Source organism: Ovis aries, chromosome 14 (genome assembly GCF_016772045.2).
Source record: "Ovis aries strain OAR_USU_Benz2616 breed Rambouillet chromosome 14, ARS-UI_Ramb_v3.0, whole genome shotgun sequence".
NCBI classification, from domain to species: domain Eukaryota; kingdom Metazoa; phylum Chordata; class Mammalia; order Artiodactyla; family Bovidae; genus Ovis; species Ovis aries.
Window position 1 is genome coordinate 54,910,339 of NC_056067.1, and position 27,731 is coordinate 54,938,069.

Here is a 27,731-nt window from a genome sequence, read left to right on the forward strand (position 1 = left end):
ACACAGATGGGGAGATGGGAAAATGAAGACCAAACTAGGGCCAGGTGGAATGGGGAGCTGAAGGGAAAGGAACAGAACAAAATTTCAGTGAAGAATTTTGATGAAGGTGAAGGCAAGAGAATGTCAGGGAGGTAGGTGGTCACACGGAGAAAGCAGTAAACTGAGGCACAGTCACCGTGGCCAGGGAGATAGATGGGACAGGCAGTGCTGTTCTGCGGTGTATGGGTGCTGGCAGGTCGTTTCTGAGCACCTCCCTCAGCGGCATTGGCCCCGGGGACATATGGCCACCATCACAGGCCACCTTGCAGAAACCTGGCTCTGCCCCATTCCCGAACCCTCATCGACTCCTCATCACCTCTTGAACTGTAAGTTGAGACGGTGGTAGAAGTCAGTGATGCCCACACCAGACACAGAGCTGAGATCCAGAGAAGTGGGAAGCCCGGGGTCTCACTGCCACACAGGGATTTCTGCCTTCCTGACTTCAGTGTTCCCATCTGTCAAACAGGGCTGTGAGAATGGACTCATCTCCTAGACAGCCTCCCCTCTTTGCCTCCTGAAACACACACATGCCCCACGTTCCTCCAAAAAGTTGTTTTTGTCTTTTTTAAATAATGTGAAAATGCCACGCGAAGGTTTGAACCAGAGACCCCTCCAGGGGCCAGGCCAGAGTGGAGAAGGGGAGACGCGAGATGGGAGGGGTCCAGGTCCCCGAAGCCTGCGGCCCCTGTCTGGGGCTGGGAGGGGGTAAGGAGGGGCCTCCGCTGTGCAGAGGGGCTCCAGGCCCAAAAGAGTTCAGTTCAGTTCCAAGAAAGGCGGCTCTCCAGGGAGGGGCAAGGGGTTTCCTGCCTCATTTGGCACCGAGGGGGTCAGGGGGTTCAGGGGAGCCGTCCGGGGGGCTAGGGGGCGGGGGGCCAGGGCCTCCCGTTTGGCACATGGTGGGGGAGGGGGAGGGCCCAGTCTCGGTGGCCTCCCCGGAGGCGGTATCTGTGGTGGTGGCAGTGGCTCCGTCGTCCACAGAGGATTCTACTCTCAGCCCCTCTTCTGGGGGTGCAGGGGGGTCGGGTCTTTGGGGAGTCAGTTCTCCACGGGGCCTGAAGATGGAGGAAGAAGAGGGAGAAATGGGATTACTGGGCAGAAGGGCTCATGGCTTCTGGCTCATCAGAGTAAAAAACCAAGTTCTCATTGTGGCCCACAAACCCCCATGGTCTGTCTGCTCTGTCCCTTGTCTGTCTGTATTTACTCCCTCCCCCAACTCAATCTGCTCCAGCGACACTGGTCTCCTTCCTTGCTGTTCCTCCAAGCACAGTCCTACCCCAGGGCCTTTGCACTGGCCGCTCCCACTACCTGGCACACCCTTAAGCCCTTCCCACAGAACTCAGGCCTCCACCCACGTGCCCCCTCTTCAGGGGCCTTCTCTGGCCATTCTCAGTCAAGCAGTCATTCCTCACCCCTGATTTTTGTTCTATTTTTGTTTTTTCTGTCATGTGGCATGACTTCCAGGATCTTAGTTCCCCGACCAACGATCAAACCCAGACCCTCAGCAGAAAAAGTGCTGAGTCCTAACCAGCGTGGAAGTCTCTGAACTATAGTTATGTCTTCATAACATAACATAAATGTTCTTCATGTCTCTCCTCTGGGATAATCTCAGTCATTGTCAAAGAGCTAGCTTGCCCCTGCAGAACAGAAGACCTGAGAGGATGGGACTGCATTTGGTCACTGCTGCATTCCCAGCGTCCAGTAGAGGCCCTGCACAAAGTGCCCTCTCACCAAAGTTTCCCACCACGACTCCTCTCTCATGAAAGGAGAGCCCCTCACCCATTCGACAGATCCGGAAAATCGAGGCCCATGGGGTGAAGACTGTTGACGAGGCATGCATACCAGACACCATCCCACTACACTCATACTTACCACCTGAGTCATAGCCCTCACTCCCAGTCCCTGAGCCTCAGTGTCCCCCCTCTTTTTTATTCTACTTACTTTTAGGCCACATTGCCTAGTTCATGGGAGCTTAGTTCCCTGACCAGGGATCAAACCCAGGAACCCCTGCAGTGGAAGCGTGGAGTCCTAACCACTGGACTGCCAGGAAAATTGTGGTTTCCCTATCTTTAAATGATGATCATGACATTTATATTTTTTTTCAAAGGAGTAGGAAAACTCTGGCATTCGTAGCATCACTTAGCACCCAGGGAACATGTGTGATGTGGGCATAGCCAGGCCGAGCACAGGGGTCTGAGGCAGAAGGGGGTTCTGCCTAGACCCCCATCCCACCCATGGTCTCTAGAAACCAGCTCAGCAGCCCAGCTGCAGTGGGAATGTCTAAGGACTGAGTAAAGGGTTTTGGGGTTTTGCATGACTTGGCCGGCCCTCCCTCTTGTCTCCCGGTGAATAAAGGTGAAGTCATCCCGGACTGCTGGCCCTGCCAGCCTCAGCCCTGACTCACCACTTGGCCGGTGTCCCCATGCGCTGGACCCTGTCTTACCCTGTTCTCGTGGGGGCCTCCGAGAGGACCTCTGGGAGGAAGTGACATTCGGGGGTGAAATCTGAGGATGCTGCCAAGTGAAGAGTCAGCCCGCAGCCCGTTCCTCCTGCCCTTGACGCTGAATGCCCTATCTCCCTCCTGGACACTCACCCTGGCCTCCTCCCCAGCCTCCTTTCACCTCCACGAGGCCCAGGAGAAGTCTTCCTACCTCTGGGACTGAAGCTGCTCCTCCCATGCTCACAGTCCTCCCATGGCTTCCTAGGGCCCCCAGGACAAAGTCCCTGCCCCTCAACCCACCCTCAAGCCCGCAAGGTATGCCTTGCTCTCTCTCACCTCCCCCCACCCACTTCCATCTGCCCCACTCTCCAAGTAACCCCCAGACACCCGCTTCCCTTCTGTTCCATGAACCAGCCAAACTCTCTCCTGCCTCAGGCCCTCGGCAAGCTGTTCCATCAGCTAGAACACTGTCCCCTTCCCCTTCACCTAGTTAACAACAACCAACCCCTCAAGTCCCTGGTTAAAGGGCCCTTCCATTACCGAGGACAGAAAGCCCTTTCCTCTCAGCATCTCCTTTCTCAGCGACCCTGAGTTTTGCACTTATTCATTCACTGTGGGACTGGGGTCAGTGCTGTGGGTGGGATGGAGGGGGGCTCACTGATCTTGCTCAGCATAGAACATCCCCTTCACCCACTGCCTGCACAGTTGATCCTCAGTAAGCATCTACTTAATTAAATGCAGTAGCGGCTACCAGTTAAAGACCACTGCTGCGTGCAAGGGGAGGATTAAGCCATTTAATCCCTTTAACAATCTTATGAGTTAGATCCTGTTATCCTCCTCATTCTGCAGAAACTGAGGTACAGAGAGAGAAAGCGACTCACCCTAGGTCACCCAGCCAAGAAGTGGCAGGGCCAACACTTGAACTCAGGCACAGTGTAGGGGAGCCAGGCCTTGCCATGGAGCCCTCCCTGACAAGAGCCAGTTGCCCCTTCCACCTATTTAGCTCTGTCCTCTGGGAACACCTCCACCTGCCTGGCCCAGGGCAAGCCCTGCATCCAAGGACGTTCCCCTAAGGTGGGTGAGGATTAGCAATATGGCATAAGTAATACTCAAGAAAGGAAGTGGACAAACACTGACTGCTGGAGAAGGCACAGACTCAGAGCTAGGTTTGTACCCTGGCTCCTCATGTCTCCCTACTTAAGCCTCAGTTGTCTCTTCTGTAAAATGGGGATGAGACTAGAATCCATCCTATGGGATCATAGTGAGGATTAAATAGGTTAAGATGTTGCAAGCAAACTCTAGGGTCTATGTGAGTGCTTGCTGTTATCGCTATGGGAATCCCTGGCCATGGCCTCTCTGCTCTTGTTCCTGCTAACTAGCTTTGAGCCTCCTGGTTTCCTCCGTCTCCTTGTCTGCCTCTGACAACCTGTACCCTCAGAGAGGGGAACAGAATCACACAAGTACCAGGCAGGAATCTGAGCCCAAAGATGGGCAAGAAAACAAGAAAAAAGAACAAAGAAATAATCTGGGACTTCCCTGGTGATCCAGTGGTTAAGGCTCTGCGCTTCCACTGCAGGAGGCGCGGGTTCCATCCCTGGTTGAGGAGTTAAGATCCCACTTGCAGCGCATTAAAAAAAAATATCATGGACAAGACTAAGAGGGGATCCTTACAGAAGGGAAAGTGAGACTCAGACAAGGGCATGACTCCCCAAGCCCATCTGATAGACATCTCTTGGTCTGAGCCGATTCCAGAGTTGGGTGGGTGGGTTTCACTGGTGAACAGTCAGAGAGAGAGGAAAGGAAGAGACTTGGAGGGACGCAGGCAAATGCAGAGAGATGGGGACAGAGAGAAATTGGCAGAGGTGAGGCAGGGCCGAGGATCTGAAGCACCGTACCTGCGGGCCGGGCGTCGGGGGCCCGGGCGGGGGGCCCCGGGGTCTCCAGCGCAGGCGAGACGGAGAAGCGGGAGAAGCACAGGGGGGGGCCTGGTGGGGGGAGGAGGGGGAAATCCTCCGCCCACTCGAAACTGCCTCCTAGCGTGGGTAAGGAGAGGAGAGGAGGCGGTCAGCCCCTCAGTCACTCCTTCAGCCCTGCAATATCAGCCTTCTGCCCTCCGACCCCGCCCCTCGGCAGGCCCCGCCCATCACTGCCGGAGCCATAGACCCCGCCCCCAACCCTGCCCCATCCCGCCCCTCACCAAAGCCGCTGTCGTTGCTGGGAAACCCATCTCCGGGGGTGGCGGGGTGGGGAGGCGTCGGGGGCGCTGGGGGCGTGGACGGGTCCGTGTCCCCCTCGGGGGGGCCCTGGACACTCAGCTCGTTGGTTGGCGTCTCCTATGAGGGTAGATTAGGGGGCAAGGAGGGGGACGAACTTGTCACTCACTGCATCCCAACAAGCAACAAACCCCGCTGACATTTCTGGGGTTTCACACATCTCAATTCACATTCTGTCTCTGAAAATCCCCTACTCTCCCTTCGAAGCCGCAGGCTAGCTTTAACCTCACCCCAGCCTGAGGCTCTTCCCTCGACCACAGCTACACAGTCAACCGCAGGAACTGCCTCTGGGCTCCTTAACGCGCTGCCTCCACGGAAGCCCCTAAGCCAAGACTATCTCCGTAAGTCCTGCCCCGATCCAAGACCCTTACCCATGTCCTAGATCTCGGCTGCAGGCTGACCGCAGAACTACCTGCCCCTATGATCTTCCAAACCCCTAACCCATCGTGAGCACCTCCGGACCCTCCTGTGAACTCCTCGCGCCCTCTGAAGTGGTCCCGCTCCAGCTCTCCAAGTCTCGCCCCTTTGTTTTAGTGCCCTAGGCCTCAGCTCTTGACCCTGTTCTCACTCATCTCAGGACCTTAGTATGCCCCGCCCCAGTCCACAAGCAGCATTTTCTCTTCAACAGTAACCTCTCAGGCTACGTTTAACACAATCCTCAATCCCTGTTTCATTCGTTCTGTCCCATCCCTGAACCCACTTACTGAATTTAGCATCTTAACACTACAAGCAGCATCTCTTAAGCCCTACCTGCAGCTTTTCCGACACTCGCCAACTAGTGGGTAAGATCTCTTCCATTCTGAGCCCGCCCCTCAGCCTCCACATCCTTAGAGCGCTGGTGAACAAACCCGGCCCCGAACTTCACTAGGTTCCACCTCCACTTGCAGACTATGCCCTAATCCTCACTTTCTCCTTTGTTGTTGTTTAGTCGCTAAGTCAGGTCCGACGCTTTCGCGACCCCAAGGACTGTAGGCCGCCCGGCTCCTCTGTCATGGGATTTCTCAGGCAAGAATACTGGAGTGGGGTGCCATTTCCTTCTCCAGGGGATCTTTCCGGCCCAGAGATTCAATCCGAGTCTCCTGCATTGGCAGGCGGATTCTTTACCACTGAGCCACCAGGGAAGCCACTTTCCTCCTTAGCCTCTGGCTAGCAGGTATCACGCCTTTCTTCCGGGTCCCTTCTCTTCTCCAGGCCTCTCCCTAGCCCTCCAAGCACCGACACCTACCCCAGGCCCCGCCTCTGCTCTGAACTGGGCCCTAACCCCCCGACCCCGCCCTATCCCCTAGCCAGCCTCCACCCTCAGCCTACAAGCCCCGCCCATGGGCGTGGCCTTCCTTCAGGCCCCGCCCCCACACTCAAGGCCTCATCCTGTCCTCCAAGTCCCGCCCCATTCCCTGGCCAGTTTCTCCCAAGCCCCGCCCTCACCCTGCAGGCCCCGCCCCAATCTAGATGCCATCTTCATCCAGGCCCCGCCCCTCCGCAGACACCACCCCGGGGGTCCCGGGCCCGCAGCCGCAGCGCACCTGGTCGAAGAGGTAGACGGTCACGTCCCCGTGGAAGGAGACCATCTTGCGTTTCCTCTCCAGCTCGCTGTCCTCGGGTTCGTCGGCCCCGCGTGGAGACTTGAGCAGTCCCCGCAACGGGCGGGCCGCGTCCGCGTCGGCGCTGCTCACCACGACGGGCACTGGGGCTGCCCGTGCTCTCCCGGGGCCCCGCGGCCCCGCCGCCGCGCCCGCTGCCGCCGCCTCCTCGTCCTCCTCCTCGTCCTCGTCCTCCCCGTCCTCCTCCGACGGCCCCGGCGCCCCCGCCCCGCCGGCCTCCCCGCCAGCCGCCCCGGCGTCCGCGCCCTCCCACGGGGGCCGCCGCGGGCCCGGCCCCGGGAATGGCGTGAGCGTGAGCGGCGGCAGCGCCAGCGAGAGCCGCGAGAGCTTGGCTGCGAGGGGAGAGACTCGGTGAGCTCCAGTTCTCGGGGAAACAGGCGTGCCCTCCCACCTAGCTGTGTGTCCTCAGGTAATCTCAGGCACAGTCTGTTTCCACCCTTGTGAACCAAAAGGTTGCACTGGGGTTCTCCCAGCAGAAGGGGAGCGATCTCCTCCTAATCCAGTGCTTAACTTTCCCCACGGCTCCCCGGTGCCCACAGCACAAAGCCCCAGCTTCTCCCCAGGACCATCAGACCCCAGTGCCCACAGCACTAAGCCCCAGCTTCTCCCCAGGACCATCAGACCCCAGTGCCCAGGCTCTGCTGACCTATCCTGGCTCTGTTGCCCTCTCCTTCTGGCTTGACCTCCATCCAGCCACATGGGCCACCCCCCATTCCTCCCACCTCTGAGCCTTTGCATAGGCTGTTCCCTCTGCCTGGAAATTCCGTATAGAACTCAAGTCTGGTGCATCATCCGGCTCTTGTCTGGGCTTTTAAAGCCTTCGGGGATCTCCCAGGAGGTCAGGCCAGGCTACCTGCTCTGCCCCCTGTAGTACCAAGCACCTCTCCTTCTGAGCAGTTGATCTCAGTGTAGAACTCTAATTCTGCGGCACTGTGATGAACGTTTGCCTTGCCACAGAACAGAGGCTGAGTCGTGCTCACTCTGGCTGCATTCCCAAGCCCCAGTACACAGAAGTACTCAGTCAATATTTGTGGGATTAATGAATGAATGTTCCCTGCTATACAATGTTGACCAAGATACTCTCTTTCCCTTTTTGGCCCTGCATGGCCAGAAAATTGGGGTGTCTAAGCATCTCCAGGTCCTTTCCCTACCCTGTGACTCCTTAATCTTAGGAAGTCGAAGAAGAAGAGGACTTCAGGTCCCTGGAGGAGGAAACCTCACTTTAAATGCCAAGCCTACCCTGCTCTCTTGCTATGTGTCACTAGGCAAGCAGATCCACTTCTCTGAGCCTCTGTCTCCTCACTGGTAAATGGACAGGGGCCACCCATTCCTCCATTACTGCATAAGTGAACTGTGTGCCAGGCCCTGTGCAGAGCAATGGTGGGAATGAGAAGAGGATCAGGGTAGGGCAAGGAGAAAGGTGGGTGTGGACTGAGTCTCTCTGCACCCCTCATTCACTCTACTCCAGCTTCACCAGCCTTTTGTTTTCCCCTGAATATGCCAACTTAGTACCCATCTCAGTGTCCTCTACCCGAAACATCCTTCTCCCAGAGGTCCACCGGGTTCACTCCTTCATATCTGCTTATAAGTTGCCTCTTCACTGAAGCCTTCCCTGACCACCCATCTCAAGGTGATGGGGTGGGGTGGGGCTTTATGGAGAAAGCTATCAGGGGCTTGGATACCCAGAGGAAGTACAGGGTAACAGCCTTTAGAAATCAGGAAGGCTTCCCCAGGAAGGGGAAATTTGAGTGGGCTCATGAAGGATAAGTAGAAGTTCACTGTTGTTGTTTTTTTAAAGGCTATCCCCAGTCTCTTCTCACCCAACACCAATCCCCCACCCCCACCCCAGACCCTCTGAGGCATCTTAGCTGCTCATCCTCTGTCATTTTCATGTGGCCCAGGGTCTTTTCTGACACAGCTGGTTGCAAACTCTCCACAACAACCTTGAGAAAGGGTAGTATTCTAATACCATGGGTTTGAGGAAGGAAGGTTCTGGGCCCAGGCCCCTTCGTGACCTTTCCCTCTTGAATCTCAAGCTCTTCTGGCAAACCAAGGTGATAACCCTTCCCTCAAGTATGGCTATGAGGTTGCCAATATGAAACTGGCCGGGTCATACCAGTATAACTTTCATACCAGTATTTAAGGAAATCAGGCCTCCAGGTGATTCGAGTGGAACCACAGTCCCTAATCTCTCTCTCTCTCTCTTTTTTTTTTTTGACTGCACCACATGGCATGCAGGAATCTTAGTTCCCTAACCAGGGATTGAACCTATGCCCTCAGCAGTGGAAGCTTGGAGTCCTAACTACTCCTATGTCCAGATCTAAACAGGGGCCATTTATCTTTACTCTCCATTTATCTTCTCTTACACCGTCCCTTCTCTATGACAAAACACCCACTGTGTTCCTATCAAAACTCAAGTTTCAAGAAAAGGCGTTTCTCCTAGGCTCTCAGGCCACCAGTACCTCGGTGGGCAGGGCAGGGTCTGAGGCTCCCTGGGTCCCAGCCCTGGGCAGCTCAGAGCCTGGCACCGGGGAGGCCTGGCACACTGATGACACTTCAGCTTGGTGGAAAGTTTAAGCCAGAGATCATGCACTGGCAGCCCAGCCCACAGAGAGGCCTCGTTTGAATTAGTTTCCACCATTAAAACACCCAGCACTCTGGCTTAAAGGGGGAAAGCAGCAGATTTGGCAATACTGGGTGGGCATTCCCGAATGAAGCTTAGAAATGGCTGCATTTCCTCCCCAGCTCCCACCCCACGTCTCAGCTCTGGTTCATTCATTCATTCATTCCCTTATATTGTTTGTTGCCCTTCCCCCGCTCAGCATCTGAGTTTGCAATCCCTGGTTGACGTCAATTGTGATGTAATGGCTGGTGCTTAGAAGTGCCAGGCATTGGGTCAAAGGCTTTGGGAGTCCTAACTCATGCAGCTCTCGCCATCCTCTTAGGTAGGTGCTATCCTTGTCTTCTGCTTTTGGCAGATGGGGAAACTGAGGCGTGGAGTTTGTCCAAGGTCAGAGCTAGAGAGGGGTGGAACCAGGGTTTGAGACCAGGTAGTATGACTCCAGGATCTGCACTGCTTAGCAGGCTGACCTGCCTGGTACCCGGGAGGCTGAGCTTCTCAACCGCACCCTACCTCTTGGAAAGAGCTGGGCCTTGGCCCCCAACCTCGCTTCCATGCTCCCGGCAGCCTGCTCACCTTTGATCTGCTCGCTGTTCCCCTGAGGGGGTCCCAAGTCCAAGAACAGTCGTGGCATCTCGGGGCCCTTCCTCTCGGGCTTGGGGGGGTCCCCGTCTCCGCTGGGTGCCGTGTCTCCGCCGGCCCTGCTGTCTGGGGCCCCGGGCTCTCCCTCGGAGGCCACCTCCGGCCTGATTCTCGGGGGCGCTGGCTCCGGTCTCCTCGGCTGCGCTTCCAGCGGCGGCAGGGGCGGCTGTGGCCTCGTGCTGTCGGCCCATCCGGCCTTTGCGTCCGCGCCGCTTCCGGGGCCGCCGCCGGGGGCCATCCCCGTGCCCACTGGGGCTTGGCCCCCACTCCCGAGGTCCAGCCTCCCAGCCCCGGGGGCTCTCGGTGCCCCCCCAGTCTCGGGGGCTCTCCTCTCGGTCCCGGGTTCCGGCGCCCCGCTCCTGGGGGCTGGGCCAGCGGGGCCAGGGGCTGTCTCCCCGCCGTTCAGGGCCAAGGCCACCGCGCCGGGCGCCGGGGCTCTCTCCAGTGAGGTCTCTGGGGCTGGCTCCCCGTTCGTGGGGGCTGGAGCCCCACTCTCGGGCATCTTCTCCCAGGGCCCTGGGGCTCTCCAAGGCCCAGTCTCTGGCAGCCTCTCCGGGTTCCTGGGGAGTCTCAGGCCCCCATTCTCTGACCCCTCCTCGATCTTTGGGGGTGTCAGTCCTCCATTCACCAGCACTCGCTCTTCTCTCTCTGGGGGCCCTGGGCCCCCATTCTCCAGCACTGTCTCCTCTCTCCTTGGGGGTGGCAGCTCCCCATTCGCCAGCACTTGCTCTTCTCTCTCTGGGGACCCGGGGTCCCCATTCTCTGCCACCTTCTCGTCGGCGCCCAGGGCTCTCGGTACCCCGTTCTCCAGCACTGTCACCCCGTTTACCGGGAGGCTCAGGCCCTCGTTCAGGCTTGGGGCTTGCTTCCCGCTTTCCAGGACTGGGGGGTCTCGGCTCGGGCCCAGGGCTCTCTCTCGATTCCCGGGGCCTCTCCCCGTCTTCCGGGGCCCCTTCTCTCCCAGGAGGTTCCTTGTCACGTCCTCCCTCAGGGACATCAGCAGCTGCTCGGTGCTCACTTGAACTACGAAGGTCGGCTTCTCCCGGGCCCCCGGGAGCGGGAGGGGACCCGGGTCTGGGGGCGGCCGGGGCGCTCCCGGGTCGGGGGGCTCGGGGGGAGCCCGTGGCCGAGGGACCCCTTCCTCCTCTGCTGCCCCCCCGCCGGGGAAGGCTCCCTCGGGGGAAAAAGGGGTCTCGGTCTCGTAGCCGCTGTCCCCCGGCTTGGGGCCCGGAGACGACAGGCCTGAGCCTGGACTGGCCACGGCCGAGGAGGGGTCGGGGGACACGGCTGGGTCTGCGGGGGCCCGGGGAGGTGGCGGCGGGGGGGGGGGAGCGGGAGGTGGCCCCCGCCCGGGGTACTGGGGCGCCGCCGCCCCCATGAGGGGGTCCAGAAACTCGGGGGGGGCCGAGGCGGGGGGGTTCAGGGGCAAATCGGCCAGGGAGCCCCGCTCGGCCCGCAAGGACGAGTCGTCCTCTGGGGGGTGGGGGCAGCCAAGAGCAGGGTGGCCCCCCCAGCCCGCAACAGCATCCCCCCGCTCCAGGGGCAGGCAGGAGCAGGCCCCCTCGCGGCTGCACAGGGGGCAAGGTAGGGGACCCCGGCGACTGGGGCCCCCGCCAAGGCTGCTGCTGTCTTCCCCCGGGGAGCTGCCCTCCTCCTCCTCCTCTTCCTCTTCGGCCCACGGGGCAGCCCCCCGCTCCCCCAGCACCTCGGCAGGGTCTCCTGCCAGGGTCTCCCCGGCGCCCCGGCCCTCGGGGTCCCAGCCACTCAGGAGGAAACTGCCGGATGCAGAGGACTGGGCCGGGAAGGGCCGGGCCGCCGGGAAGAGCGGAGAGGCCCAGGTCTCGGACACCAGCTGAGGGACCTCGGAGGGAGCCTGGGGGGCCTGGGGGGGAGGCACTCCTGGGTCTAGGGGGTCCCAGTCATTGGGGAAGAGGGGCTCCGGCGGGGAGCCATGCTCCTCGAGACGGATGTAGTATTCGCTGCTCACGGAGGGGCTGCGGGCACTGATGACCGGCAGCACACTGGGCGTGGACAGCGCCTCATAGAAAGGGTTGGAGGGGTTGGCGTGGGGGGCCGGGGGCGCGGATGCCGGCTGCCAGGTGGGTGCCCCCCCGCCCCGACCAGCCCCCCGCCGTGCCTTCTCCCACAGGCACTCAAGGTTGAGGCCACCGCTACTCTCAGTGACCGTGAGCACGTCATCGGGGTCAGCCCCAGGGAAGCCATCTAAAAGGGGGAACGGAGAGGAGAGGGTCCCCGGGCGGGGGGCGCTGTGCTGAGGGGGCCAGGGCCAGGGGAAGGGACCATCTCGGGGTGGGGGTGGTGGCGGTGGGGGCCTCGGGGGCCGCTCAGAGAGCAGGTAGGTGAGCTGCAGCTGGAGATCAGAGGCTGAGGGGCGTTGGGCAGGGGGCCGCCAGCAGGACTGCAGGATGTCGTACCTGGGGGAGAGGGAGGAGGCAAGAGTGAGCAAGGCAGAGTCCCAGCTGGGGGGCGGGGGTGGGTCCCCAGGGGAGGCAGAGACCAGGTAGGCAGACACCCAGGGAGATGTGAGTCAAGACCAAGAGAGGGGAATTCCCTGGTGGTACAATGGTTAAGATTCTGTGCTTCCACTACAGAGGGCACAGGTTCGATCCCTGGTCAGAGAACCAAGATCCCACATGCCCTGACCCGCAGCCAAAAGAGAGGGGAAAAAAAGACCAAGGTGGGAGACAGAAACCAGAGAGAGAGGGACAGAGACCTAGAAGAGAGGACAGCAAGGCACAGTAGGGAAATGATAGTTAAGTGACAGTTAAGGTGGCCTTCTGGTTGGGTTACAAGTTTTGGAATCAGAGACAGGAAAGCAGCAGAGGTCTTCTAGGGTCAGAGAAACTAGATTTGGAGACCAGCTGTGTCACTCCATGCTTCAGTTTCCCTTCCTCCATGTAGCAAGCAGATGTTGGCAGAAGGGGTTGGGACGTCCCCACTCCAGTTTAGGGCTGGCAGCACGTGCTGCAAGTGTGCAGGGGAAAGTGTGAAATGAAGTGGAGGATTCTGGGATCATCCCGGGATGGGAGGTGGAAGGTCAGGGGTCGGGTGTCAGGCCCCGCCCTCACCAGTAGTCCGCATAGGGCAGCTTGAGCCTCGGCCGCGCCAGCTTGACGTGCTGCTGTCGGACGACGAAGGCCAGGACCTCCTCGTCTGACAGGTGGCGGTAGGGCTGAGCCCCAAACTCAAACAGCTCCCATAGAGTCACCCCTAGGGACCTGCAGGGAGTAGAGAGAGGTCAGAGCCCTGCCCTGACCCTCCAGGGAGCCGCCCCCCTCCCCGGGCCTCAGTTTCCCCATCTGTAGAACCTGTGACCCTTCCGCCTTCCTTGCCCTCTGTGCCCCCCGCCCGCCTCACCAGATGTTGCTCTCGCGGCTCTGGTCCACCACCATGAAGGTCCCGTGTAGCTCGCCAAGGAGCTCGGGCGCTGCCCAGCGCAACGGGATCCAAAGGCGCTCGGGGGTCAGGTAATAGTCCTCCTGGGGCGGGGGTGGGGGGGTGCGCAGGCCGGGGCGCGGTCAGGCGGGCCGGGGCACCCCCCCACCCCAACTTGCCCCCTTCCCCGCCCTGATGGAGGGCAGCCCCCACCTTGTAGTTGCTGTGGGCCAGCCCGTAGTCTCCGATGCGCACGGTGAGGTCGGAGGTCAGTAGGCAATTGCGCAGGGCCAGGTCGCTGGAGGCAGGCGAGGGGGCGAGGTAAGAAGCGGGCAGCTTTGGGGAAGCCCGCCCCGCTACTTATAGAGTGCGCCCAGTTTTCCCCGCACTGCTCCGTCTTCATTTTCTCACTCCTCCTTCTCCTACTTTGACTCCTCCCCCTACTTTGACTCCTCCCCCTTCCCGACACCGCCCACTCTTCAGTGACCCCGCCCCTTCACTAACCCCGCTCCTCCCCTGACTCCGCCCCACCGCCCCTGACCCCGCCTCTTCCCCCATCCCTAATCTTCCCCCGTTTTGTGCCCCGCCCCCAACTCAAGCGTCCTTGCGTCCTTAAGCCCCTCGCCCTCCCTCCTCGCCCCAGTTCTGCCCGGTGGCTTCCGGGCTGCCACCTGTGCACGTAGTTGTGAGAGTGGAGATGTGCGAGCCCGCGGGCGATCTCCAGGCCCATCCTCTGCAGTGTCCGCAGATCTCGAGGGGGCAGCTCAGGGGACAGACCCTCGGGGGGCCGCTGGGCCCGGAGGTAACGCTTCAGGTCCCCCTGGGAGAGAGGGCAGGGAAGGGTCAGTCCCACCGCCCCCTCCCAGGCATCGACATATCCAGCCAACCCGAGGCAAGGATGGGGTGGCCGCTGCACTCATTTGGGCTTCAGTTTCCCCTGCTGCTGAGAAACGCTTTAGTAACAGAACGCACCCTCCTCACGTGCTAGTCAGGGTGTGCCACCTCCTCGCGTGCTAGTCAGGGTCCCCATTTTCCTGTTTAGTCATTAAGTCGTGGTGACTCTCGCGACCCCATGGACTGTAGCCTGCCAGGCTCCTCTGTCCTGCCAGGCTCCTCTGACCATGGGGTTCTCCAGGCAAGAATACTGGAGTGGGTTGCCATTTCCTTCTGCAGGGGATCTTCCCAACCCAGGAAAGGAATCCGGGTTTCCTGCATTGCAGGCAGATTCTTTACCGACTGAGCTACAAGGGAAGCCCATCCACCTGGGGACTGAGGGCTCATCTAAGAAATGCTGTCTTCTCGCAGGTGTCGCTATGACGATGTCATTGCGAGTGGCCCTGAGCCCCCACCGGGTCCAGCTCCTCACTCTGCCCCTCCCCCGACCCCGCGACACCCCCCCCCCCGACCCTCACCAGTTGACAGAACTCCATAATCAGCAGAAAGGGCAATGTCTCCACGCAGACGCCCAGGCACTGGAGGACGTTGGGGTGTTGCAAGCTCCTGCATGGGGTTGGGGGTTGCCTGGGTCATGAAACAGCCCCTTCCATCCGACCCCAGCCCTGTGTCCCACCCCAACCTCCCAGCAAAACCAAACTGTTGCTTCAACCTCTTGGGTCTCAGTTTCCTTACTTGAGAGTTAACCCCCCTCCCCCATAAACACACACTCCTTCCCTGTATCCCCACCTCAGGTCCATCCCACTGTCTCCCAGTCTCCAAGCCAGACCCTCAGGCACCTCCTTGCCCCTCCTTCTGGCTCATCACCCCCTCAGCCTTTCTTCCTGCCCCCTGATTCTTTCCCCTCCCCTCCCACAGCCCCAGCTCAAGCCTCCTCCCAGCCTCCCTGCCTCCAGTCTCTCCCTTTCAGTCTGCCCCGACCTGATGGCCACCTGTTCACAACCCTCCATGGCTTCCTGGTTGCCCTGGGACAGAGCCTGGCTCACTCCTGTCTTTCCTGCTCCCCTGCCTTTCCCAGCATCACCCTTCACCCCATGTACATCTCCTTAGACTCACAGTGCCTGCCTAGGCTTCAGGCCTTATATACCTCTCTCTGTGGAGAACACTCCACTCTCAAAGTCCTCCTTGTCCCTTAATGTCAACATCCTTTCCTCAAGAGATATCACTGCCCTTCCCTCAACACTGGGGGATGCCCCTCCTTTATCCTCTCACTGTGGCTAAGAGTCAGGTTGGGGGAGCAGGTTTCTGAATCCTGTCTCCACCTTTCCCAGGCGTGTAACCTCACAGAAGTCACTTGGCCTCTCCCTCAAATGTAAAATGGGGATGGTCATAGTAATCCCCTCATAAAGTTGTGGCAAGAAATCTAATAGGATCAGAGAGGAGCTGGCATTTCTCCTGCCTCACTGCCTTTGTTCCTGCTGTTCCCTCTGCCTGGAACACGCTTCCCACAGTGCTTTGTGAAACTGATTCACCCTAGTCAAGCCTGCCTTTCCCACAGTTCCCATCCCAGAGCTCCTCTGTCTCCATCACATCCTGCCTTATTTCCTCAAGGCACTTGTCAGTCTGTGATATTTTCCTGTTAAAATTTATTTCTTCACTGGCTCATTTATTGTGTGTCCCCTCCACTAGGTGGCAAGCTTTACAAGACAAGGATTTGGGGCTTTTTGTGTGTGTGGCCATGTTCCCGGTGCCTAAACTAGTAGGTGCTCAATAAAATCATGTGGAATGAAGGATTTAACCCTGCTACATGACCCTAGGGTCTCTGGAAAGATGAACACATCCAGGGCTTGCAGCCTAGGTTGCAGCTTGCAACCTGGCTCGAGGAGGGTAGAACAGTTTTTGTTTCACTGGGGCCTGGCAGGAGAGGGGTTGGGGGGCGGGTGTGGATAGTGGCTTCTGCTCCTGCTTGGGAGACGACTAATGAGATAAAGCTTTCCTAAAGCACCAGCATATGCTGGGGCTTGAAAAAAAAAATAAAATGACTGGAGCTCCCATCATGGGGAGACTTAGGATGGCAGATGTAGAAGGAAGCTTGGATCCATTGCACACCTACTAATCTGAGCCACGGCTGGCCCCTTCTGTTATCAAATCCTCCTAACACCTTTGCTAGCCAGGATGATGTTTCCCATTGGATCCAGGGGAAAAGGGAGGCTCAGAGAGGTAAAGTAACTTGCCCAGGGTCACACAGCTGGTAACAGTGCCAGAGCTGGGATTTGTTCTCAGGTCTGTGGCTCATCCGGCAAATGTCTACTGAGGGCCAGCTTGTAGCTGGGTGACAAGATGGACCCCGAGCTGCCAGTATAGTCCTACATTCTCCACCTGAACTTTCTGAGAAGGTGGGAATGTTCTCCATCTGAGATGTCTAACGTGGGAACCATTGGCCATATATGGCTCCTGAGCTCTTGAAATGTGGCAAGGGTAGCTGAGGAAGACATCTTGAATTTGACTGCATTTTATTTAAGATGAATTTAAGTACCCATATGTGGCTGATGCTTGCCAGCATGGGTTGAGAGAGAGAGAGGCAAGTCACGGATACATGGATGAAATAATGACACATTAAGATACGTGTGATGAAGAAAATACACAAGTTGATATGATGGAGCATCCCAGGGCCCTCCTTAGGTGGCAGTGTGTGTGTTTGTGTGTATAGAGAAGGCCTTTCTGATCTGAGACCCAGGGAGGAGAGGGATCCCACCATCAGAAACTGGGGGTGGGTGAGCCAGGAGCAATATTCCAGACAGAGGGAAAAGCAAGGACAGTGGCACTGAGGCTGGTCTGTGGGAGGGTCAGGGAACAGGGCTTGTGGGCTCTAGGGACGGTTGGGACTTTGTCCTGGGACTCACAGGAAACCACGGGAGTTTTCAGAGGAAAAGGTTCATAAAATCTCAGGGCAAAGCTCACTTTTACAGCCCTCTGTTAAAAGGTGCCCATATACACACCTTCTCCATGCCCGGGCACACAATACCCCACAGGGCATATATGAAAAGAGGTTTAATTAACCCTGATCTAGAAGCTCTGAGAGTGGAGACCAGGCAGGAGAGGGATAGCGTCCTGTCTTCCCAGACCTCCCAGTCCAGTGGGGACAGGCGTGGGTGGACAGTGGCCATTTGGTGCAGCCACTCAGGACCCTGATCTGTGATTCTGATTCTGCCTTTCTTAACCCACAGGCAGGGGCCCGAAGAAGGGACCACCATCATGGACCCTGTGCCAGGCAAAGGCCCATTTTGTATCCTCTCAGCTGCCCTCTGCATGAGGCTCCTCAGACTTCCTGGACTCACTTTCTAGATGAAGGTTCAGAGTGGAGCCTTCTCCACTCTGATTTCCAGATTTCCAGCTCAGCTTTTGCACTGTTTCCCTTGCCTGCATCTCACTGCCTTCATGTCCCTGCCTCTGGCCCGAGGAAGACCCCGAGGCTGAGGGAGGGAAATGATCTAGATTGACTGGCACAGCCAGGGAAAGGTACATCTAGGATTGGAATCCAGAGTTGACCCCACACTGTACTCCTCCTGCTCCCAGACATTACCGCCATGAAGCACAGATTCAGATATTCGGGCCTTCAGGGCTCCATGTCTACCCAGAGGTCCCCATACCTGTACGGCTGTGCCTCGGAAATGAACTTGCGCTGCTCCAGAGGCCCTGCGCTGGCTCGGAGTTCCTTCACCACCACCTGGGCCGGGGTGTAGTCGGAGAAAATCTCTCCCAGGATCACCTGCTCGAGGAGGACCCAGGAATCAGTGCCTGGGGATTCCCCAGCCCCATCCCAGGGAGTGCCCTCCACCCCACCGTATGGCTCCCAACTTCCCTCTCCTTTCCAGCCTCTTCTTTCAACTCCCACCACCCTCATATCCCCACCAGACACGGGGTGGGAGACTCACAGGCCCAGAGTCCGATGGACGCAGGGACGGGTGGAAGGATGGACAGACGGACGCGTGGAGAGCCGGATGGCGAGGCGGAGTGGTCAATGGAGTGAGGAGGGAGGCGCTGACCGACAGATGGGGGGATGGGGTGGGTGGGAGCCGGTGAGAGGTGAACAGAGGGGAGGGCAATGGGTGGGCCGAGGGGGCAGGGGGAGGAGGCAGGGGGCAGATGAGAAGTGGTGGGAGCAGGGGCAATGGACACAGAACAGGAGTGTCGCCCTGGATTGTGGGAGCCCCCACCTCCCACCCCCGGCCCCACTTACTTACCTTCCCAAACCAGCCACTCCCAATTTCCTGTAGGTAGCTGAGGTGCTGGCGGCTAAGGCCCAGCGGGGTGGTCATGTCTGGCGTGGGGGACAGTAAAAGGGGAGGCACCTGAGCCTCTCTCCCCTCCCAAGTGCCACCAACATCCCCTACCTCAGTGGGGACCGGGGTCAAAGCAGACACAACAAATCTTTTCATTGGCTGCCCCAACATTCCATGAAGAGATCTCAGTCTCCTCATTGGCTGCCCACAAGTTTCTAGTGTCCAATCCATTCTTCCCTTTGGTGTCCCAAGATCCTATGACTTAACTTCAGCCTGCCATTGGCTCTGCCTCTGGCATTAAGATCTAGGCTGACCTCATCATGGATTGCTCCGCAAGAATCTCCAAATCTGGTTCGGGGTTAAGCAACAACTTCTTCCAAGATTCCAAGGCTCCCACCTCTGCCTTTCTCTTTGATTCCCTGAGGGAGGGCTGCCAGCTCCTCCCACCCTGAATTGGAGGGCCACGGGATCCCAGTCAAGGTGCAGGGCCATACCTGAGTGTGATGGCTGCGGGGCAGGCATTGGCAGCGAGACCTCAGCCAGGGGAAGAATGTAGACATCAGGCAGTGACTGTGAGGAGGAAGTCTCCTCGGCGGGGGGCGTGTACTCCCCGGAGCAATCCTCCCCTTCAGGGTTCTCAAACTCCTGGGGCCAGGAGGGGTGAAGGGTGGGAGAACACAGCGGTGAGACACGCCATGCTCCTTCTAATCAATATCCCACCTTTCTGCCAACTGTCCTCCAATCCCAGTCCAATTCTCATCTGGAGTTGGATTTTGCTGTAACTTCAGGCCTGAAGGGCTCTCAGACTCACTGCCCGGCTCCCCCGGTTGTGGGGGTGGGGGAGAAGCGGAGGAAAGGCCTTGCTAAAGTGTTCCTCCCCACCTTAAATTCCCTCGTGCACCTCACCTTGAAGCCGACATCGCCCCGTTTGCAGCACAGACAGGTGAGGAGGAGGAAGATGAAGGCCAGCAGGCCAGAGCAGGAGATGAGGACCACGGCATAGGGAGGCGCCAGAGGCGCCCTGCCCAGGGCGAATCCATCTGTGGGGACAGGGCTGGGCTGGGCTCCCGTCTTCACGCCCCTGGCTCCCAGATTCCTTGCCCCTCCCCGTCCAGTTAGTCTTGACTACAACTCCCATGATGCTCTGCACCCAGGGGCCCCTTGGCAGAGGAGCCGGGTGGCTCGGGGCATTGTGGGAGTTGTAGTTTGGGGCCTTCTCAAGTGGTTGGGTTGGGGGTGGGGTCCCTCCTCTCGCCCCAAACTGGGACCCCCCCACCCCCACCCCATCACCTCACCCTCAGGCTTGGATGAATTTCAGTGAGGACTGAGGGAAGGAGGAGTAACAGTGGAGCCTGGAGCGCTCAGAATTTAAAATACGCTCCCACGACAGCCTTCTTACCCCCTATTTGAAGAAGAGGATGAGCCCCCAGCTGCAGGCTGGGAGAAGGTGCTCGCCCCATGCTGGATCCTAGTTACGGGGGTTGAGGCCTGTCACTTTCAGGGACGCTTGGAGCACACACATGTCCGCGGTCCCCAGCCCCAGGTCCTGAGTCGGGAGCTCCGCAAGCCTTGGGACTCCCCCAAAGCCGGAGACAGCCTCCAAGGCTATGTCCCCTTTAGAAATAGTATTCCTCCTCTCTGTCCCCAATTCTCCCAGAGGCCCTGACCTTCCCGGCTTCCTGCACACACCTGCACACACACACGCGCGCGTCTGCACACACACATGTTGCCCGAACGGACCCCCTCCCCACCCAGCCCCCAGCCTTCCTCCCACAGGCCCTGCTGACAGAGGCACCATTCCTGCGCCTCCCCAGGCCCTGGCTCGCTGCGGGAAGACGCCACACAGGTGACGGAGCCGGAGCCCCGCAGACAGACCCCGGGGCAGGCCAGGGTGGGGGTGGGGGACACTGGACAGCAGGATGGCCCGACAGACTCACCGGGGTGGGCCGGGGACGCCAGGCAGCCGGAGGCGGAGACGGCCGCGAGGAGGATGAGGGCGCCGGGGGCAGGCATCTTGTCGAGGATGGCAGGGAGGTGGAGGTGGTGGCGGCTGGGGAGGAGGGGGGGGGCGGGCCCTCAGCCCCCAGCCATGGGGACCCGCGCGACCCTGGCCTCCCCCCGGCCCAGGAGAGGGGCAGGAGGCTCAGGACAGGGGGAGGGAGGGGCTGCTTACAGGCTCAGGGACCCCCCTCCCCCTCTCTGAAGGGACAGACAGATGAAGGGATGGAGAGACAGACAGAGGAGAGGAGCCGGGGAGCCGGGGTTGCTGGGGTTGGGGGGGAGAGGGTAGAAGGTGGGGGGGGGAGAATGAGGGCCCCGCCCCCGAGGGCAGCCGGGATTGGGGGAGCAGAGAGCCTGTCAGAGGAAGGGTGGGAGGAGGGAGGAGGGAGGGAGGATGGAGCGTCGTCATAGCAACTGGCTCCCCAGTAGCATTGGCTGCCAGGAGGGAGGGGAGGGGGAGGGACAGACAGGGACCAGCAGACCCTCGTGTAGGGGGGACCCAGGGCCCACCGTGCCTGGCCCGGACGCTTCTGTGACATGCCACCAGCACGGACACGTGTGCTCCGCGCCAAGATGCAGATGTCAGACAGGCACACGCAGCCCACACATGGCTGACCCATGTCGCAGAGACCCTCACAGACAAGCACAGCACATACAAAGGTGGACAGCGCTCGGCAGACGGGGACACGTACACGTCATACACAAAGACGCAGGGATGATGGGCTGCACTAAGCACGCACAGGCAGGCCGGCCCCCGGCATAGATGCACCCGGCCACGCAGGAACGTCAGCGCATCACAAAGACCCACATATGCCACAGACAAAGTAAAGCCCCAACTCCATAGACACGCACACCACAAAGATCCACGCAGACACCATGGTGACACACCAAAGCACAAAGTCACGAACACAGACATTCCACAAACAAATGGGCAACAAAGAAGACCCACAGACACACATATCACACACACACACACAGACATCACTTGCATGGAGACACACACAAGATACACACTAACATAGACACAAGTATCCCGTGCACAAATATACACAGATACACAGCAGATACAAGGAGAGACATGCATATCACATATGCGAATACACACAAATACACAACACAGACTCAGAGATACACATATCTCTCACACAGACACATTTCATTCACATGAATACAGAGACACAAGTCACACACACAGATACACATATACAAGCACAACTCACCCATGGGTATAGATGTACACTACAAAGAATATACAAAGCTACACAAATTATGTACAAAAATACAAATACATTACACTGATACACACATATCACATAACATACACAGCCACGCACATTATACGGACAGAAACACACATAGACAACACAGGCATATACACTGAACACACAGATACACAAAGATACATCACATACCTTAACACACATGGACACACACATCACAAATGCATACAAATTTCACACAAGGTTACAAAAACACATTACCCCAGTGTAGTCACACATTACATACACAAATACCCACATGCATACAGAACACATACAAAGACACACACAGACACACGCATCACAAATACCCACATTTCCTATGAGTTTGCGCAACCTTTACACAACCAGAGGTGCTTGCCTCATACAGAAGATACATGATCATAGTTTATTTAATTTATTTATTCTTAGGAGCATTAACTGCGCCAGGCATTGTTCTCAGCGCTTTACACACATTACTTTTAAATTGTCATTCCCATCGTACAGATGAGGAAACAGGCACAGCGAGGTGCAGACATCTGCCCCAAGGCACATAGCCGGAAAGTGGCTGAGTGGGGACTGGAACTTGGTCCCTTAGGGACACAGACAAAACAGACAAGGACGCACACATCACGTGCCAGGCCGCCGCCGTCTCGGGGTCACACTCCCCCACCCCCGCCCCCGCACAGCACCCCGAGCTGCAGACACACCGGAAGCACGGGCGCCCACCCTGCGCGCGGACTTCTCTGTGGTCCCTGAGCCCCTGCGTTGCGTCCCTCTCCGTTGAGGCTGGGCCGGAGCTGCGCATCGCAGGCGCAGCCTCACTGCACACCGCGGAGGCGGCCCAGACACCCCATCCCCAGCACGGCCCGCCCCTGCCCCCGTTCCCCAGCAGGTGTCCAGGACCCGCGGGTCCCAAACGCAGCCAGCGCAATTGGGACTGGCAACCCCAGGGGAAGGGGAGGGAGAGGGGTTCAATGAGCCCTCTTTGAGGGGGGCGCTCATTGGAGAAACTGAGGCAGGTTCATCACACCAGGAGGGGTGGGAAGGAGGGGGTGCCGGGACCAGCGCTGCAGGGTGGACTGACCATATGCAGGTAGAGAGTACGGAATTGGGGGCTGGGGGATGAGGAAAGATGCAATTATCTGCCCCTGTGGCTGAAGGGCACAGACTGTGGCGGGAGCAGAGGCTTATGGGAAATGTAGTCCCACCCCTGAGGCTTACGGGAAATGGAGTTCTGGTTCCTCCAGAAGGGAGGCTCAGGTTAATGTCGTCTCCCCACTCGCAACCTCCAACCCCAGAAGAAGCAGAGGATGGGTGAAGTAGTTGGAGCTGGGGCTACGCTGCCTGGATCTTTGCAATCGAGGTGGTCAGAATTCTTGAGTCCTAGGGAGCGGTACAGGCAGGATTGCAGTCCTAACTCTGGCCCTGGCTTGCTCTTATTCACTCAACGTTCATTAAACCCACTGTGCTCAGCCAGGACCTATGCCAGAATTTGCGGATACAGCATGTAACCAGTCAAACCTATTTCCTGCTTTTGATGGGGGTGGGGTGGGGTGGGTGGATGTGTGTCAGAGGGGCTTATAGAAGGTCTGCTAGAGTTTTTCAAACTATGAACAGTGATCCGTTACCAAGGGCTGACATCAAGCTTTCTGGCTGAGGCCAGTTTTTTTAAAAATGGAATAGAATAATCTAGAACATGCAGGGGAAATACCCATTTATGAAACTTTTTTATTTTCTGACAGGAGGCTATAGATATAGATATAGATACATATTCCCCCACCACCACCATTATGGGTCACAGTAAAAGAAACAAGGGGGATTCCCAGATGGCCCAGTGGGTAAAGAATCTGCCTGCCAATGCAGGAGATGTGAGTTCAGTCCCTGGGTTGGGGAGGGACTGTAGAAGGAAATGGCAACCCACCCCAGTATTCTTGCCTGGAAAATCCCATGGAGAGGGGAGCCTGGCGGGCTACAGTCCATGGGGTCACAAAGGGTCAGACATAACTTAGCAACTGAACAATAACAACATAACAGGCCAGGCACTGATGCTCAGCCACCCGCATGGGACTCTTCCTAAGGTGGAGGCGGCCATTGGGCAAACTGTCTTACAAATAGTCGCGCAACTTGTAACAGCGCTAAATGCAATAAGGACGAGCCTGGAAGAGAGGAGTTGTTGGGTTGGCGGAGGAGTCCAAGGAGGCTCTTTTGGAAAGGTCACAGTAAAGCTCGGATCTGCGAGGAGAAGGAAAGAGGTTGGAGGAGAGCAGTGCAAAACGTACTAGGACAGAGAGAAGAGCGCTGGGGGTGGCTGAGGCTGGGCAGCCCTTGGGGCATCAAGAAGTGAATGGGAGGCTGATGTGGCTAGATCTGAATGAGCAGGAAATAGGGGCGTGAGCAATGAGTAAACTGGAGAGAGAGACGGGTGAGCAGGGGCTGGCTACAGGGGCCAAGCCCGGCGAGCAATTTGGATTTATCAGTCAATAAACAGCAGTGCAAGAGCTCTTAGCTGGGGAGGGGCAGGCTCTGACCCTGGGGCTGACAGGCTTTCTCTGGCTGTAGTGTGGGGAGAGACTGACGGTGGAACCTGGAACACAAGGAGGACGTGACTTCAAAGTCCAGGTGAGAGATGGCTACTGGCAGTGGAGGTGGAGAGGACCAACTCACTTCAAGACAATAACAAGTGTCAACAAAGATGTGGAGAGGGTCTTCCCTGGTGGTCCAGTGGCTGAGACTCCGCACTTGCCATGCGAGGGGCCTGGGTTCGATCCCTTTTCAGGGAACTAGATCCCACATGCAGCCAAATAAATAAATTTTTTTTAAAAAAAAACGGCAACAAACAAGGATGTGGAGAAATCAAAACCATCATACACTGCTGGTGGGAAGATTGTGAGCACTTAAACAGTCTGGCATTTCCTCAAACAGTTAAACACAGAATTACCATATGGCTCAGGAATTCCACTCTTAGGTATCTCCCCAGAGAAATGGAAACACATGTCCCCACAAACGTTTGCATGAGAATGTTCATAGCAGCCTTGTTCATAACAACCAAAATGTGGGAGCAACCCAAATGTCCGTCAGTTGATGAATGGCTACACAAAACAGGCTACCTTCATACAGTAGAATATTATTCAGCCACCAAAAGGATTGAATTAGTGACAGATGCTACAACATGGATGAACCCTGAAAATATTATGCTGAGTGAAAGAAGTCAGGTAACACAAATAGCCACAGACTGTAGAATTCCATTTACAGGAATTATCCAGGACAGACAAATCAGACAACGTAGATTAGTGGTTGCGTGGGGCTGGGATAGGGCTGTGCCTAAGGAGTTTCTTTGAGTGATAAAATATTCTAAATCTGATTGTGGTGACAGTTACACAAAGTGATTAACATACTAAAATCCACTGAGTTGTACCATTTATTTATTTTTTTAATTCTAAATTTTTTTGGCAACACTGCGTGACTTGTGGGATCTTACTTTCCCCACCAGGGATTGAACCTGGGGCCTTGGCAGTATGAGAGCATGGAGTTCTAATCACTGGACTGCCAGGGAATTGCCTGAACTGTGCAGTTTAAATGGCTGAAATGCACGGTATGTGAATTCTGTCTCCATAAAGTTGTTGAATAATTGCTTCAGGGAAAAAAAAAAAAAGCTTCAGGCTATGTTTTGGTGGGAGACTGTATCAGTCCTGAGGGGATGGTGTGGGCTGAGAGGAAGGGAAGGATCTAGAAGGCCCACAAGGGTGGCTTAGCCATCTAGACAATGGGCCTTCTGTCAACACCACTTGCAGAAACTTCTCCCGTTTCCTGGTTAGTAGGAAGTGCTCAGTAAATGTCCATTGTTATTTTTATGGCAATCCTGTTGAAAGTTGAATCAGATCCATTCACTCCTCCTTGGAGACTTTCTGTGGCTCCCATCTCACTGGCAGTAAAAGTGAAGTCTCCACTGTGGTCCCTAAGGTCCTGCTGGAACGGTCCCTCCCCTTCCATTCTCTGGATTTCTACTCCCTATTCAGCGGCTCTGGCCACGCTGGCCTCCTTCAAGTTCCTCCCATATTCTGAGCACAATCCTACCTCAGGGCCTTTGCACTTGCTGTTTGCTCTTCCCCAGTGACCACATGGCTCCTCCCTTACCTCCTTTAGATCCATATTCAAATGTCACCTCCTCAGTGAGTCTGTGAAGCCTCCCTATCACCTTATGAATGACTGCACCTCCCCCGTCTCACACATGGAATCCTGCTTTTTTCTCCATCGCATCACCATTATGGCACATCAGATCTTTCATTTAAAAAATAGTTATTATTTATTTATTTGGCTGCATCAGGTCTTAGTCATGGCACGTGGCATCTTCCGTGTGTCACCCAGGAGCTTTTGTTGTGGTGCACAGACTCTCCAGGTGTCGGATGTAGGCATAATTCCTCCATTGCATGTGGAATCTTAGTTCCCTGATCAGGGATTGAACCCACGTTCCCTGCATTGCAGGGCAGATTCTCAACCACTGGATCATCAGGGAAGTCCCTACATCTTTCACTTCTTTGCTTGGGTTATTGTCACCTCTCTCCCTAGAGACTCGTGAGGGCAGAGACCTACCTCTCCTGTTCCCTGCTCACTTCTCAGCGCCTACTGGAGTCCCTGGCATGTGACATATTTACTGAATGAAGGAAAGAATTCAAGTTCATTTCCTTTCAATGCACTTGCCGCAGGGTTAAAGCCATGGCCCCTCCTCAGTCCCTCCAGTGTCGCCAACTTGGCACGAGAGATGCTGGCAAATAAATCCTGATCATCCGTTTGGGGAAAGCAGTGCAAGGTACTGTGGGGATGCAGGAGGGCGCACCGTGTGGAGCCTAGAACACTTCAAAAGAAGTTTCCAGAGAGGGTGACATTTGGGCTCAGCTGTGATGAGAGCGGGGGCGAGGCTGAGGCTGGGGTGGGAAGTGGAGAAAGGAGGGCATTGCAGGCTCAGGGGCATGGAGTGCACAAAAGCCAGGAGGTGTGAAACAGCTTGGGACATTCAGGAAACTTCCACCTGCCTCTCCAGCTCAGTGGCTCAGGCCGAAAACCTCCCAGTCATCACTGACTCCTGTCTTTCTCTCACACCCCCACATCTGATCCGTCAGCTGGCTCTGCTTTCAAAATATTCCCAGAGCCTGATCAACTCTCGTCACCTCTGCAAATACCATTATGATTTGCTTGGACTATTGCAGTAGCCAGCTCAACAGGCTCTCTACTTTGGCCCTCCCCACCTCCTCTACAGGTTCTTCTTGCCCAGGAAGCCTGTTAACACCTAAGTCAGCTCACATCCCTTCTCCTTGGCTCCCATCTCACTTGGAGTAAAAGCCAGATTCCTTTCCTTGGCCCACAAGGCCCTAAATGGTCTGCCCCTCAATATTTCTCCGTTCTCTCCTTTGACCCTCTTTCCCTCCCTCTCCAGCCACAGTGGCCTCATTCCTGTCCCCTGAACACACTATGCAAGTAGGAACCTGCCCCAGGGCTTTTGCGCTGGCTATTTTTTTCCTCTAGGGAATGCCCTCGTTGATGCCCTTGTTTCAGTCCAGCCTCTGCCCCTGTGTGGATGTCGCAGAGCAGCCTCCCCGCCACCAGAGCTGCAGCCCCAATCATTGCCTTCCCCAGGCCCTTAGTCCAATTCGTTTTGCTTCAGTGGGGTTAGTTCTGCCTGGCATCAGGCTACAGGTTTGTTTATGGAGCTCCCGAGGGCAGAATCTTTGCCTGTCTTGTTGCCAGCTCTCTCTGCAATACCTGCACACAGAAGGCGCTGGAGCGTTGTGTGTCTAGTGACTAAAGGAGTGAGACTGGAGTGCTAGGGGAGCAATGTGCAATGTGCAGTGAGGCTGTCGGAAGTCTCCGGCTATTGAGCCAAGGAGCTGAGTGGTCTACTGGGGGAGGGGAGGGGCCTTGGATAGGGTTATCAGGGTGGGAGGCCACTCAGCCTCCTCCTCTAGAAAACTGAAGGGCTTGAGGAGGAATATTCCATGCACCCAGGGTGCTGCCTCAGACCTCATCCACTCACTCACTCGCTCACTCATTCATTTGGCAAACAGATAGGTCTCCACGCCAGCCAACAAGTTGGCATGGGCATAAAGAAGGAGGCAGCAAGGATAGCAATGTTTTCTTTTTTCAGTCCTTGGCTGCACCATGTGTTGTGTGGGATCTTAGTTCCCCACCAGGGATCGAACCTGTGCTCGCTGCAGTGGAAGCATGGCGTTCCAACCACTGGACTGCCAGGGAAGTCCCCAGGGATAGCGATGTTAATAACAACATTTTATTTTACTTTTGGGCTTCCCAG

The 27,731-nt window shown here is 57.0% G+C and overlaps 1 protein-coding gene and 1 long non-coding RNA gene across 3 annotated transcripts; one reads left to right on the forward strand and one right to left on the reverse strand.

Moving 5' to 3' along the window:
* Nucleotides 1-576: 576 nt before the first annotated feature.
* On the reverse strand, nucleotides 577-20,453 carry LMTK3 (lemur tyrosine kinase 3). Of its 2 annotated transcripts, none has more exons than XM_027978559.2 (15): nucleotides 20,123-20,453; nucleotides 19,092-19,225; nucleotides 18,680-18,830; nucleotides 18,147-18,223; nucleotides 17,553-17,671; nucleotides 14,421-14,508; nucleotides 13,680-13,828; nucleotides 13,222-13,306; nucleotides 12,991-13,112; nucleotides 12,702-12,851; nucleotides 9,547-12,047; nucleotides 6,273-6,682; nucleotides 4,674-4,809; nucleotides 4,372-4,509; nucleotides 577-1,091 (listed from the first exon to the last, which is right to left on the reverse strand). In XM_027978559.2, exons 1-15 carry the CDS (start codon nucleotides 20,196-20,198, stop codon nucleotides 1,075-1,077), a joined length of 4,353 nt encoding a protein of 1,450 aa, XP_027834360.2. In that variant the 5' UTR covers nucleotides 20,199-20,453; the 3' UTR covers nucleotides 577-1,074. The 2 variants fall into 2 exon arrangements, with proteins under 2 accessions (XP_027834360.2, XP_060254722.1); XM_060398739.1 differs by lacking the exon at nucleotides 577-1,091 and adding an exon at nucleotides 1,098-4,093.
* LOC121816545 (uncharacterized) lies at nucleotides 19,639-27,313 on the forward strand. Its single transcript, XR_006056223.2, has 3 exons — nucleotides 19,639-20,031; nucleotides 23,987-24,046; nucleotides 24,918-27,313. It is a non-coding gene; the product is annotated as an uncharacterized LOC121816545 (long non-coding RNA).
* Nucleotides 27,314-27,731: the final 418 nt, after the last annotated feature.